Source organism: Somniosus microcephalus, chromosome 12, assembly GCF_052327205.1.
Source record: "Somniosus microcephalus isolate GS21.2 chromosome 12, FLI_Smic_1.0, whole genome shotgun sequence".
NCBI classification, from domain to species: Eukaryota; Metazoa; Chordata; class Chondrichthyes; order Squaliformes; family Somniosidae; genus Somniosus; species Somniosus microcephalus.
The window spans coordinates 86,181,767-86,196,571 of NC_140998.1; the positions used below are offsets into that span (position 1 = coordinate 86,181,767).

A 14,805-nucleotide genomic window follows, 5' to 3' on the forward strand; every position below is an offset into this window, starting at 1 on the left:
TCCTGACCTAGGGACAGGTTGCTTTGCCCACCCAATCATAGTTCAGTTTTGTTGTGATTGCAGCAAAACTTCTTTTAAATTTTGTTCGAATCATTAAATATAAGATGCAATACAAGTTGGCTGGAAGTAATTCTGCAGCAGTTCGAATGATGTCCTGTTGTTGGAGTATCATAACCATTTCATTGATTTTACTTTGTACTTTAGTGATTCAGTGCACTGTTATAAGAACATAAGAAACAGGAGCAGGAGTAGGCCATTTGGCCCTTTTGTGCCTGCTCTGCCATTCATGGCTGATCTTCTACCTCATTTCCACTTTCCAACACTATCCCCATATCCCTTGATTCCCTTAATATTCAAAAATCTATCGATCTCTGTCTTGAATATATTCAATGACTGAGCCTCCACAGCCCTCTGGGGTAGAGAATTCCAAAGATTCACCACCCTCTGAGTGAAGAAATTTCTCCTCATCTCAGTCCTAAATGGCCGACTCCTTATTCTGAGACTGTGACTCCTGGTTCTAGACTCCCCAGCCAGTGGAAACATCCTCCCTGCAACTACCCGTTCAAGCCCTGTAAGAATTTTTTATGTTTCAATGAGATCACCCCTCATTCTTCTAAATTCTGGGGAGGATAGACCTAGTCTCTGCAATCTCTCCTCATAGGACAATCCCCCCATCCCAGGAACCTGTCTGGTGAACCTTCGTTGCACTCCCTCTATGGCAAGTATATCCTTGCTTGGGTAAGGAGACCAAAACTGTACACAATACTCCAGGTGTGGTCTCACCAGGGCCCTATATAATTGCAGTAAGACGTCTTTACTCTTATACTCAAATCCTCTTGTAATAAAGGCCAACATACCATTTGCTTTCCTAATTGCTTGCTGTAATTGCATGTTAACTTTCAGTGATTCGTGTACAAGGACACCCAGGTCCCTCTGAACGTCAACATTTCCCAATCTCTCACCATTTAAAAAATATTCTGCTTTTCTATTTTTCCTACCAAAGTGGATAACTTCACATTTACTCATAGTCATAGTCATAACGGCACAGAAGGAGGCCATTCGGTCCATCAAGTTCGTGCCGGCTCTCTCTAGAGCAAGTTATTAAGAAAGCTAATACAGTAGAATGTTATCGTTTATTGCGAGGGGAATTGAATACAAAAGTAGGGAGATTATGCTTCAGTTATACAGGGCATTGGTGAGACCACATCTGGAGTACTGTGTACAGTATTAGTCTCCTTATTCAAGGAAGGATGTAAATGCATTGGAAGCAGTTCAGCGAAGGTTTACTAGACTAATACCTGGAATGGGCGGGTTGTCTTGAGGAAAGGTTGGACAGGCTAGGCTTGTATCCGCTGGAGTTTAGAAGAGTAAGAGGTGACTTGATTGAAACATAAGATCCTGTGGGGTCTGGACAGGGTGGATGTGGAGAAGATGTTTCCTCTTGTGGGAGAATCTAGAACTTGGGGTCACTGTTTAAAAATAAGGGGTCGCCCATTTAAGACAAAGATGAGGAGACATTTTTTTCTCTGAGGTTTGGAACTCTCTTCCTCAGAGGGTGGTGGAAGCAGAGCCTTTGAATATTTTTAAGGCAGAGGTAGATAGATTCTTGGTAAGCAAGGGGGTGAAAAGTTATCGGGGGTAGGCGGGAATGTGGAGTAATCTGATCAGCCATGATCTTATTGAATGGCGGAGCAGGCATGAATGGCTGAGTGGCCTACTCCTGCTCCTAATTTGTATGTTCGTATGTAATCCAGTCAGTCCCGTTCCCCCGCTCTATTCCCGTAGACCTGCAAGTTTATTTCCCTCAAGTGCCTATCCAGTCTCCCCTTGAAAACATTGAGTTTTGTCCGCTTCCACCACTTCCGTTGGCAGCGAGTTCCAGGTCCTCACCACTTGCTGCATAAAAAAGTTTTTCCTCGCACCCCCCCTGTATCTCTTACCCAAAACCTTAAATATGTGTCCCCTAGTCCTTGTACCATCAACTAGCGGGAACTCTATCAAATCACCCCTCAATTGCCTTTGCTCTAATGAAAACAAATCCAGCTTCTCCAACCTGTCTTTGTAGCTAAGATCCCCCATCCCTGGAACCATTCTGGTAAATCTCCTCTGCACCCTCTCAAGTGCCGTCACATCCTTCCTAAAGTGTGGTGACCAGAACTGGACGCAATACTCCAGTAGTGGCCTAATCAGCGCTTTATAAAGGTTCAGTATAACGTCTCTACTTTTGTACTCAATACCTCTATTTATGAAGCCCAAGATCCCACATGCTTTGCTAACCACTCTCTCAATATGTCCCGCCACCTTCAGGGACCTATGCACATTAACTCCCAGGTCACTCTGTCCCTGCACACTCTTCAAAACTGTGCCATTAAGTGTATATTGCCTCTCCCTGTTCCTTCTGCCAAAATGCATCACCTCACACTTCTCTGTATTAAATTCCATCTGCCACAAGTCTGCCCATTCTGCTCGCCTTTCTATGTCCTGTTGCAGTCGATTGGTATCATCCTCACTGTTTGCCACACCCCCAAGTTTGGTGTCATCGACAAACTTATAAATTCTGCTCTGTATTCCAATATCCAGGTCATTTATTTATCAAAAAAAGCAGTGGCCCCAGCACTGACTCTTGGGGAACACCACTGTCTACCATCCTCCAGTCTGAAAAACAGCCATTTACCACAACTTGCTGTTTTCTGTCCTGACCCACCTATTCCATGAGCCTCAATTTTGTTAACCAGCCTTCTATGTGGTACTTTGTCAAACGCCTTCCGAAAATCCATGCAGATAACATCCATTGCATTCCCTTCATCAATCCTCCCTGTTACTTCATCAAAAAATTCAATTAGATTAGTCAAACACGATCTGCCTTTTACAAATCTGTGTTGGCTCTCCTTAATTAGCTTAAACCTCTCCAAGTGCCCGTTAATTTTGTTCTTGATTATTGTTTCTAAAACTACCCACCACTGATGTTAAACTGACCGGCCTGTAGTTACTGGGATTGTCCTTACACCCTTTCTTGAACAACATTCATTGCATTCCCTTCATCAATCCTCCCTGTTACTTCATCAAAAAATTCAGTTTCTCCACATTATATTCCATTTGCCATGTTCTTGCCCACTCACTTAGCCTGTCTTGAAGCCTCCTTGCACCCTCCTCACAACTTACATTCCCACCCTGCTTTGTATCATCAGCAAACTTGAATATATTACATTTGGTCCCCTCATCCAAATCATTGATGTAGATTGTGAATAGCTGAGGCCCAAGCACTGATCCTTGCGGTACCCCACTAGCTACAGCCTGCCAACCCGAAAATGACCCATTTATTCCTACTCTCTGTTTTCTGTCTGTTAACCAATCCTCAGTCCATATTACCGCCAATCCCATGCGCCCTAATTTTGTTTAATAACCTCTTGTGTGGCACCTTACTGAATGCCTTCTGAAAATCCAAATACACCACATCCACTGGTTCCCCCTTATCTATTCTGCTAATTACACCCTCAAAAAATCCTCAAAGAACTCCAATAGGTTTGTCAAACATGATTTCCCTTTCATAAAGCCGTGTTGATTCTATTATTATTTTCTAAGTGCCCTGTTACCACGTCCTTAATAATAGATTCTAGCATTTTCCCTACTACTGATGTCAGGCTAACTGGTCTGTAGTTCCCTGTTTTCTCTCTCCCTCCTTTCTTAAATAGTGGGGTTACATTTGTTACCTTCCAATCCGTGGGAAGCGTTCTAGAACCTAGTTACAGGAAACTCTTTGGTATCCGGCACCGACGGGACCGGGATGGTGCCGGTTGATTAAAAATTTCAGATGACGGAGAGGGTTATCTACCGAGGCTATTTTTAACAAACAAAGAGTCAGACTCCTGTTATTGAGGTGTTCAGGCTTCTGACAGTGCAAAGAAGCCGAGTAGTGGCAGTTTGGAGAACTACCCCCACTGACTAACTCGGCCACCGCGGGAGACTCGGACTCGGCAACATTTCCGGTTGTTGAGGTATTTTCGGAGTATGAATTTTGCCGGTTAATAGAGAATTCCGGATATTTAGGTGCCGTTTAAACGAGAGTTTCCTGTACGTGGTAGCATGTGATCCATATCAATAATTCTTAATATACTGAGTTCTTCTGCTTTTGGTAGCCCAAACTGCTCTTTGACATCTAGCAACTGGTTATAGAACAGCATTGGCAGGTGTACTTGCAGGTTACCTACCCAAACTTTCAGCCAGTATATGGTGCAAAAAGCTCTAAATGATGCACAAGAGGAAATACAAAATAACTTGGCAAAACAAAATCTTACTTTTGGGCAGTTTGTGCACAGCAGACTATTGAAAAATTATATATGATCTGGAGTTGTTTTATTGGTACTTTTCATATTTTTGGCAGTGGACTACTGGGAAATGCGGTGATATATAACATACTATTTAGATATGTAATTTCAGAAATAGTAATTTGGCTGAAGAGGTTTACCCCAATTTTCTCCTTAGTCCCTCTCACCTCTTCCGAAGGCAGCAACTCACCTGCAAATAGTGGATTTCTTCTGGTGCATGACTGATGATGGCTCTTTGTGAATTTGTATAGAAAGTGAGTTATGGCAGGCTGTTTAGCTTTGGAGATCATTGCTGCAATGTCTGACCCTATCCTCTGTTGTCCTTCATACATGTACACTTTCAGGAGCAGTTCACAGAATCACAGAAACCCCACAGTGCAGATAGAGGCCATTTCGGCCCATCGAGCCTGCACCGACACATATCCCACCCGATCCCCGTAACCCCTACACCAACACATATCCCACCCTATCCCCGTAACCCCACGTATTTAATCCCCCTAACACTAAGGGTCAATTTATCATAGCCAATCAACCTAACCCGCACATCTTTGGACTGTGGGAGGAAACCGGAGCACCTGGAGGAAACCCACGCAAACACGGGGAGAATGTGCAAACTCCACACAGACAGTCGCCCGAGGCCGGATTTGAACTCGGGTCCCTGGCGCTGTGAGGCAACAGTGCTAACCACCCAGTTGGTGGATCTTGACCTGGAACGGGAGACTGGTGAAAAGTTCTTCTGATGCCACCACCCCCCACTGTTTCCTGCAGCATTCGTTCTCCTAGGCCAGGAGTGCTGAGGCCAACTGTAGTGACCCACGCCTGTGGCAACTGAGTTCAGCTAACTCCCCACCTATCTGCCTCAAACATCGGACTTTTGTGATTGTGTGGTTCAGTATGACAGTGTTGTGTGTTTAACCACTGGGTCATCTGGCAGGGAAGGGAATGTGTTTTAGAATATGGAAGATTTTTGAACACCTCCCAACTTAAAACTATTTGTCATTCAACAGCAACAACTTGCATTCATAAGAACATAAGAAATAGGAGCAGGAGTAGGCCATTCGGCCCTTCGAGCCTGCTCCGCCACTCAATGAGATCATGACTGATCTTCTGCCTGAACTCCATTCACCAGCCCTATCGCCATATCCCTTGATGCCCTTACTAGTCAGAAATCCATCGACTTCTCTTGAATATACCCAATGACTGAGCCTCCACAGCCCTCTGTGGTAGAGAATTCCAAAGATTCACCACCCTCTGTGTGAAGAAATTTCTTCTCATCTCAGTCCTGAATGGCCTACCCTTTATCTTGAGGCTGTGGCCCCTGATTCTGGACTCCCCAGCCAAGGGAAACATTCTCCCAGCATCCACCCTATCAAGCCCTGTAATAATTTTGTATGCTTCAGTGAGATCCCCTCTCATTCTTCTGAATTCAAGAGAATACAGGCCTAGTTTACTCAAATCTCTTCTCATACGACAGTCCCGCCATCCCAGGAATCAATCTCGTGAACCTTCATTGCACTCCCTCTATGGCAAGTATATCCTTCTTTGGGTAAGGAGACCAAAATTGTACACAGTACTCCAGGTGTGGTCTCACCAAGGCCCTATATAATTGGAGTAAGACTTCATTACTCCTGTACTCAAATCCTCTTGTAATGAAGGCCAGCATACCATTTGCCTTCCTAATGGCTTGCTGCACCTGCACATTCACTTTCAGTGACTCATGTACAAGGACACCCAGGTTCCTTTGAGCATCTGCATTCCCCAATATTTCACCATTTAGGAAGTACTCTGCCTTTCTGTTTTTTCTACCAAAGTGGATAACTTCACAATTATCCACATTATATTCCATCTGCCATATTCTTGCCCACTCACTGAGCCTGTTGAGATCCCCTTGAAGCCTCTTCACATCCTCTTCACAACTGACACTGCCACCTAGCTTTCTTTCAGCAGCAAATTTGGAAATGTTACATTTAGTCCCCTCATCCAAATCATGATTGTGAATAGCTGGGGCCCAAGCACTGATCCTTACGGTACTCCACTAGTCACAGCCTGCCATCCTGAAAAAGACCCGTTTATCCCTACTCTTTGTTTTCTGTCTGTTAACCAATTCTCAATCCATGCTAGTATATTACCCCCAATTCCATGTGCCCTAATTTTGTTCACCAACCTTTTGCGTGGGACCTTCTCAAAGGCCTTCTGAAAATCCAAATATACTACATCTACCGGTTCCCCTTTGTCTACTCCACTCGTTACATCCTCAAAGAACTCCAATAGGTTTGTTAAACAGGATTTCCCTTTCATAAATCCATGTTGACTCTGCCCAATCTTACTATTAGTTTCTAAGTGCCCAGTTATTGCATCCTTTATAATAGATTCCAGCATGATTCCAGCATTTTCCCAACTACTGATGTGAGGCTAATAGGTCTGTAGTTCCCCGTTTTCGCTCTCACTCCTTTCTTAAATAGCGTGGTTACATTTGCTATCCTCCAATTTGCAGGAACCGTTCCAGAATCTATAGAACTTTGGAAGATGAGAACCAATGCGTCCACTATCCCACTGGCCACCTCTTTCAAAATCCTAGGATGTAGGTCATCCGGTTGGGATTTATCGACTTTTAATCCCATTAATTTTGCTGGTACTGTTTTTTTTAACTAATAATAATTTCTTTAAGTTCCTCGTTCTCGCCACACCCTTGGTTTTCTCGTATTTCTGGGAGGTTTTTTGTGTCTCCCTCCGTGAACACAGAAACAAAATATTTATTTAATTTCTCTGCCATTTCCTCATTCCCCATTATAAATTCTCCCGTCTTTGACTGTAAAGGACCTACATTTACCTTCGCCAGTCTTTTCCTTTTCACATACCTATAGAAGCTTTTACAATCCGTTTTTGTATATTTCACTAGTTTGTGCTCATATTCCATTTTCCCTTTCTTTATCAATTTCTTGGTCCCCCTTTGCTGATTTCCAAAAAGATCCCAATCCTCGGGCTGACTGCTTTTTCTGGCAACTTTATAAGCTTCCTCCTTTGACTTAATACTAGCTTTAATTTCTTTTGTTAGCCATTGTTGGATCACTTTTCCTTTTAGGTTTTTATGCCCTAGAGGAATATGTTTGTTGCAAATTCTGCATTATTTCCTTGAATGTTAGCCATTGTATGTCCACCTTCATACCTTTTAGTGTAGTCTCCCAATCTACCATGGCCAACTTGTCCCTCATACCCTTGTAGTTTCCTCTGTTTTAGATTGAAGACCTTAGTTTCAGATTGGACTGCATCACTCTCAAACTTAATGTAAAATTCAATCATATTATGGTCACTTGTCCCTATAGGCCCCTTTACCACAAGATTATTGATTGGCCCTTTTTCATTACACAGTACCAGATCCAGAATAGCCTGTTCCCTGGTTGGTTCCTCCACATACTGATCCAGGAAACCATCTCGCATTCATTCCAAGAATTCGTCCTCCACACCATTAGTGGTAATTTGATTTGCCCAGTCAATATGTAGATTAAAGTCCCCCATGATTACCGTATTGCCTTTGTTACATGCACTTCTAATTTCTTGATTGATACTGTGCCCTACATTACCACTACTGTTTGGTGACCTATACACAACTCCCACCAATGTTTTCCGCCCTTTGCTGTTTCTTAGCTCCACCCAAACTGACTCCAGTTCTACATCACGATCTGCCGAGCCAAGATCTTTTATCTCTACCATACCGATCTCATCCCTTATTAACAGTGCTACGCCACCTCCTTTTCCTTTTTGTCTGTCCTTCCTAAATGTTGAGTACCCTGGAACATTCAGTTCCCAGCTTTGGTTACCCTGAAACCATGTCTCTGTAATGGCAATTACATCATACCCATTTACTTCTATTAGTGCCATTAATTCATCCACCTTGTTGTGAATGCTACATGCATTTAGATAAGGTGCCTTCAACTTTGCCTGTTTAATATTTTTCTGCACTTTGACCCCCTTTACTGTTGGCCTTTGTTTCTGCTCCCTACTAATTTTGCTGACTACTTTTCTAATTTGCACTTCCAGATTTGTTTCTCTCCGTTCTGGGCCCACACTTAGGTTCCTAGCCCCCTGACAAACTAGTTTAAATCCTTCCCAACAGCACTAGCAAACCCCCCTGCGAGGATATTGGTCCCAGTTCTGCTGAGGTGTAATCCGTCCAGCTTGTACAGGTCCCACCTTCCCTAGAATCGGTCCCAATGCCTCAGGAATTTTAATCCCTCCCTCCGACACCATCTCTCCAGCCATGCATTCATCTGGTCTATTCTCCTATTTCTGCTCTCGCTAGCACGTGGCACTGGGAGTAATCCTGAGATTGCTACCTTTTGAGGTCCTGCTTTTTAATTTATTTCCTAGCTCCCTATATTCTGCTTGCAGGACCTCGTCCCTCTTTCTACCTATGTCATTGGTATTTATACAGTTCCTTTAACATAGTTAAACTTCCCAAGGCTCTTCACAGGAGTGGCTTAGGGAGGGAATTCTAGAGCATAGGGCCTGGATGGCTGAATGTATAGCTGCCAGTGGTGGAGCGAAGGAAGTGGGGGATTCACAAGACGACAGAGTTGGAGGAAAGCAGGAAAAGGTGAAGGGCAAGGCCATGAAGAGATTTGAACACGAGGGTGATAAGTGAACAGGATTTGATGCGAGTTAGGATACGAGCAGCAGAGTTTTGAATGAGCCTAAGTTTATGGAAAATGGGAGGTCGGCCAAGAGAGCATTGGAGTAGTCAAGTCTGGAGGTAACAGAAGCAGGGATGAGAGTTTCAGCAGCATATGAGCTGAGGCAGGGGCGGAGATAGGTGATGTTACGGAGGTGGAAGTTGGGAGTCTTAGTGACAGATAAGATATATGGTCGGAAGTTCATCTCGGGGTCAGATATGATGCCGAAGTTGCGAACAGTCTGGTTCAGCTTGAGATGGTGGTCAGGGAGAAGGATGGAATCGGTGGCTAGGGAACGGATTTTGTGGCAGTGCCGAAGACAAAAGCATCAAAGTTTAATTTGGAGGGAATTGCGGCTCATCAAGGACTGGATGTTGAGACAAGCTGTCTGACGACACAGTCGCTGGACGGGTCTGTGGTGAGGTAGAGTTGGGTTTTGTTGACGTACATGTGGAACATTACATTTTGTCTTCAGATGATATTGCCAAGGGGCAGTATCTGGATGAGAAATAGGAGGGGGCTGAGATTAGATCCTTGGGGGATTCCAAAGGTAACTGGGTGGGAAGAAAAGCCATTGTAGGCAATACTCTGGCTACGACTGAATGGGTTAGAGTGGAATCTGACGAGTGCAGTCTCATTCAGCTGGACAACAAAGGAGAGTATGTGGTCAACCATGTCGAAGGCTACAGGGAGGTTGAGAAGGATGAGGAGGGATAGTGCACCATGGTCAGTCACATAGGATGTAATTTGTGACTTTGATTAGTGTAATCTTTTATAGTCCCTTTGGACTGTCTGTTCAATAGCTGACTCCATATTGGTAACAGTTCTGATTTTTATTTAAACGTAAGTGAAACTTACTACACACAGTATTTGAGCAGCAGTTTACAAGGAACATTTGAGAGTTCTATTACCCCATTAATCCATGGGTTGGGCTGTGCTTTCCTTCCACATCCTGTTGTCACACCCTCAGCTCGATTCTCTACAGTTATGTGAACATGCTATGCCCCGGAATGGTACTGAATTCACAATTACAATTTCCATATGCAAAAAATTCCAAATATTGGCTGGACTGCCAGAGTGAGGGAGAATTATCTGGGTCACTCTCGTGCACCTTGAAGTGGACAAATCAAGAATATCATGACAGAGACGTAAGAGTTGGTTAACTGCCTGCTCACTTGTTTGGAGCATGGCATGTGGGTGGAGAGGGAATGAAGGATTTCAAGGGGAGGAAAACTTATTTATTTTTAGAAAGAGCAATAAATTATTAAATACTATATCTTCCATTGCACTGCACACAGGGCATCTACCAAATGTAGCCTTACGGTGAAGCAGGGTTAGAGGATTGGGGATAATTGGTCCAGGGCGCACAGTCCCCTTTTTAAAGTTAGACTGTCCTTATTTCTAGATTTCCATTATAAATTCCCATGTCTAGTTCTAATAGAAACTGCTGTGTAAAGTTGTTAGTTTGTATTTAAACCCCCTGCTAATGGTGGTGCTGCAGAGAGAGGGTAATTACAGTATGACAAATTTACATAGCAGTTTCCATTATAAATGTTGACACAGAAATGTATAATGTAAAAAGTTGACCAGATGCATATGGAAATCTAAGATTTTTAATATATTTATGGGTGCACTGAAAATCTGTTAACTATAGCCCAGTGAGCTCAGTCGGTAGAGCATGGGACTCTTAATCCCAGGGTTGTGCGTTTGAGCTTTACGTTGGGCAGTTATTTACCACACTGACCACAGAGGTTCAAGAAGTAGGCCCACTAGCACCATCTCAGTGCAACTAGGGATGGGCAATAAATGTGGGCTTTGACGGCGATGCCCACATCCCAAGAATTAATTTTTTTTTAAATTACACAAGTAAAATACAAATGGCAATCAAATGCCATGCAAATTATTTGATGGGTGTGAGGAGATCACCATTTGACAAATAGATGTAATTGTGTTTGCTGATCTACACAATCAAATTTAAATTTTTGCAATAGCTGTTGTAGTTTTCAAGTTATTTGTAATTTATTATATTTAGGCCCAGAGTGACCTCAGAGCTAAGACAGCTACTGTGGCTGAGTTGGAGACTAAACTCCAGGAAATGGATCAACAGGTGAAACAGGTTGCAGAACAGCAAACGAAGGCTTGGGCTCGGGATCGAGGGTCCAAAAAGCATCAAGAAAGAGTCAGAGAGCTGGAGACACAGTTGAGTACTCTCTTGAATCAACGACTGAGCCATCTGGAGAAACTTCAAGAACAGCAACTAGAGCTTCAGGTATACCTGCAGTATAAATTAATAGTTTGTCCAACAAAGGTATTTTCTTAATTTAGCATTCTCCATGCGCAATACACATGAAGCCTAAATTGACAGTTTTTTTGGGAAACCACATGCTTAGCACTCTGCAATGAGCAGAAGGTTGTCTGGTTTACGCCACTGCAGGACTTGAGCACATAATGCAGACACAGCACTGCAGTTTTGAGGGAGTGCTGCATTATCAGAGATCCTGTCTTTTGGATGTGACGTTAAACTCGGGACCTTTCTGCTTGTTCAGGTGGATGTAAAAAATCTCACGGGGCATTTTCAAAGAGTTCTCCGAGTATCCTGGCCAATAATCATCCTTCAATCACCATCATTTGTGGGACCCTGCTGTGTGTAAATTTGTTGCCACATTTTCCCAATAAAACAACAGTGACTACTCTTCAAAATTAATTAATTGGCTGTGAAGTTCTTTGGGATCTTCTGAGGACATGTAAGGTGTTATATAAATGCAAGTTTGTTCTTATGATATGGATAGATAGTGTTCTGTATGGTCTATTGCCAGGTTGTATGAGCCATTGTGTCTATTTCTTTCCCCCTTACTCAGTTAAGAACAGCAGTGGGCTCTTTCCTATATTGAGCTTGCTCTGCAGGTTTATTTTTAGCAATGCCATCTCTCTCTTTAATCCCAATCCCTTGCCCTTTCTCCATATCCTTTGATACCCTTACTTTCCAAAAAAGTATCTATCCCCCATTTAAACATCTCAATTAATTCTGAATCCATGGTCCGACTGGGTAATGCATTTCACATTCTTACAACCCTCTGTGAAGAGTTGTTTCCTGGAGTCTCTCTTATTTTTACTGGCTTCATTCAAATTTGAAAATAATGTCTTCCCGTATTAGACAGAAGAATTGTTCACTACCCTGTCACTTTGTTAATTATTTTGAACACCTCAATTAGATCTCTTTTCCCACCCACGCCCCCACCCCCATATCCTTGACTTAATTTCTCAAGGAATATGGCTCCATCTTAACCTGTCTTTTATTGCGGCTAAGTTCCTTCATCATGGGATTATCCTGATGAACAGTCACTGGACTTTCTCCAAGGCTAGTATACGCTTTCTAAGATGGGATGCCCAAAACTGAACACAGTACTCCAAATGAGGTCTGACCAATGCTCTATGTAACTCTAACAGTACTTGCATGCTTTTATCTACAGTACTGTGGTACATGTGATGAAACCCAATATATCATTGACTGTTTTTCACTGATATTTGTACTTGTGTGCTAGCTTTTAATGATGTGTACTTGGACCCATTGTTCATCTGCCTCCCTAGATTTTCCTCATTTAGATTGTGTTCCCATCTGCCATTCTTGCTTCCAGAGTGTATTACTACATACATCTAACATTAAAACAGCATCTGCAGTCATTTCTCCCTTTCCCTACTTAATATATCCATAATCTTTAGCAAGTAACATTCGTGCCACAAAAATGCCAGGCAATGAATGACCTTCTCCAACAAAACAGTCTACCCAGCTCCCCTTGACATTCAATGGCATTACCATCGTCGAATCCCCCACCATTAACATCCTGGGGGTCACCATTGATCAGAAACTTAACTGGACCAGCCACACACATACTGTGGCTACAAGAGCAGGTCAGAGGCTGGGTATTCTGTGGCGAGTGACTCACCTTGTGACTCCCCAAAGTCTTTCCACTATTTACATAGAAACATAGAAGATAGGAGCAGGAGTAGGCCATTTGGCCCCTCGAGCCTGCTCCGCCATTCAATGAGATCATGGCTGATCATCCAAATTCAGTACCCTGTCCCTGCCTTCTCCCCATATCCCTTGATCCCTTTAGCCTTAAGAAATATATCCAACTCTTTCTTGAATATATTTAATGAACTGGCCTCCACCGCCCTCTGTGGCAGAGAATTCCACAGGTTCACCACTCTCTGGGTAAAGAAATTCCTCCTCATTTCAGTCCTAAATGGCTTACCCCTTATCCTTAGACTATGACCCCTGGTTCTGGACTCCCCGGCCATCAGAAACATCCTTCCTGCATCTAGTCTGTCCAGGCCTGACAGAATTTTATAGGTTTCGATGAGATCCCCTCTCAATCTTCTAAACTCCAGTGAGTATAAGCCCAATCGACACAATCTCTCCTCGTACGTCATTCCTGCCATCCCAGGTATCAGCCTGGTGAAGCTTCGCTGCACTCCTTCCATGGCAAGAACGTCCTTCCTCTGGTAAGGCGACCAAAACTGTACACAATACTCAAGGTGCGGTCTCACCAAGGCCCTGTACAACTGTAGCAAGACATCCTTGTTCCTGTACTCGAACCCTCTTGCTACGAAGGCCAACATACCATTTGCCTTCTTAACCGCCTGCTGCACCTGCATGCTTACCTTCAGCGACTGGTGCACAAGAACACCCAGGTCTCTTTGCACTTCCCCTTCTCCCAATCTATTGCCATTCAAATAATAATCTGCCTTCCTGTTTTTGCCACCAAAGTGGATAACCTCACATTTATCCACATTATAGTGCATTTGCCATGTTTCTGTCCAAATCGTACTGGAGTTTCACGACCTCCTCCTCACAGCTTACCCTCCCACCCAGCTTTGTGTCGTCTGCAAATTTGGAGATATTACATCCAATTCCCTCGTCCAGATCATTAATATATATTGTGAACAGCTGGGGTCCTAGGACCGATCCTTGCGGTACCCCACTAGTCACTGCTTGCCACTCGGAAAATGACCCGTTTATTCCAACAAAGCACAAGTCAGGTGTGTGCTGGAATACTCACCACTTGCTTGCTCAAACAACACTCAAGAAGCTCGACACCATTCAGGACAAAGCAGCCCACTTGATTGACACCCCATCCACCACCTTAAACATTCACTCCCTCCACCACCGGCACATTGTGGCTGCAGTGTGTACCATCTACAAGATGCACAACAGCAACTCACGAAGGCTTCTTTGACAACACCTCCCAAACCCGTTACCTGTACTACCTACAAGGACAAGGGCAACAAACACATTGGAACACCACCGCCTCCAAGTCACACACCATCCTGATTTGGAAATATATTGCCATTTCCTTATTGTTGCTGGGTCAAAATCCTGGAACTCCCTACCTAACAGCACTGTGGGAGCACGTTCACCACACGCCCACCACCACCTTCTCGAGGGCAATTAGGGATGGGCAATAAATGCTGACCTTGGCAGCGACTCCCACATCCTGTGAATAAATAAAATAAAATTCTACCTTCTTTCACCATTCACTTATACCTCCCAACTTCTTCTTATCTGCAAATGTTTTTATATAATAGTGAAAAGCTGTGGCTTCCATACTGATCTCTGGTGGACACCACTTGTCATTGTTTGCCAATTAGAGGCTATCATTCTTATTCCAATTCTCTGCCTCTTACTGCTTAACTAATTTCTTATCCATGCCACGAGATTACTTTCAATTCACCTCCTAGCTACCCTCCTGAATTCTCTTTCTCAGCTTGGCAAAAGGTTTCCCTTGCGGCTTTTTAAAAACCTGACCGAC

The 14,805-nt window shown here is 43.5% G+C and overlaps 1 protein-coding gene across 4 annotated transcripts in view; it reads left to right on the forward strand.

The window, feature by feature from the left end:
* Nucleotides 1-14,805, forward strand: part of kiaa0586 (KIAA0586 ortholog) — a 674,053-nt gene that overhangs the window by 32,240 nt on the left and 627,008 nt on the right. For all 4 annotated transcript variants that reach the window (XM_086003275.1, XM_086003276.1, XM_086003277.1 and 1 more), the window contains exon 6: nucleotides 11,028-11,264. In XM_086003275.1, coding sequence (XP_085859401.1) covers nucleotides 11,028-11,264 — 237 coding nt within the window. The remainder of the gene's footprint in view (nucleotides 1-11,027; nucleotides 11,265-14,805) is intronic.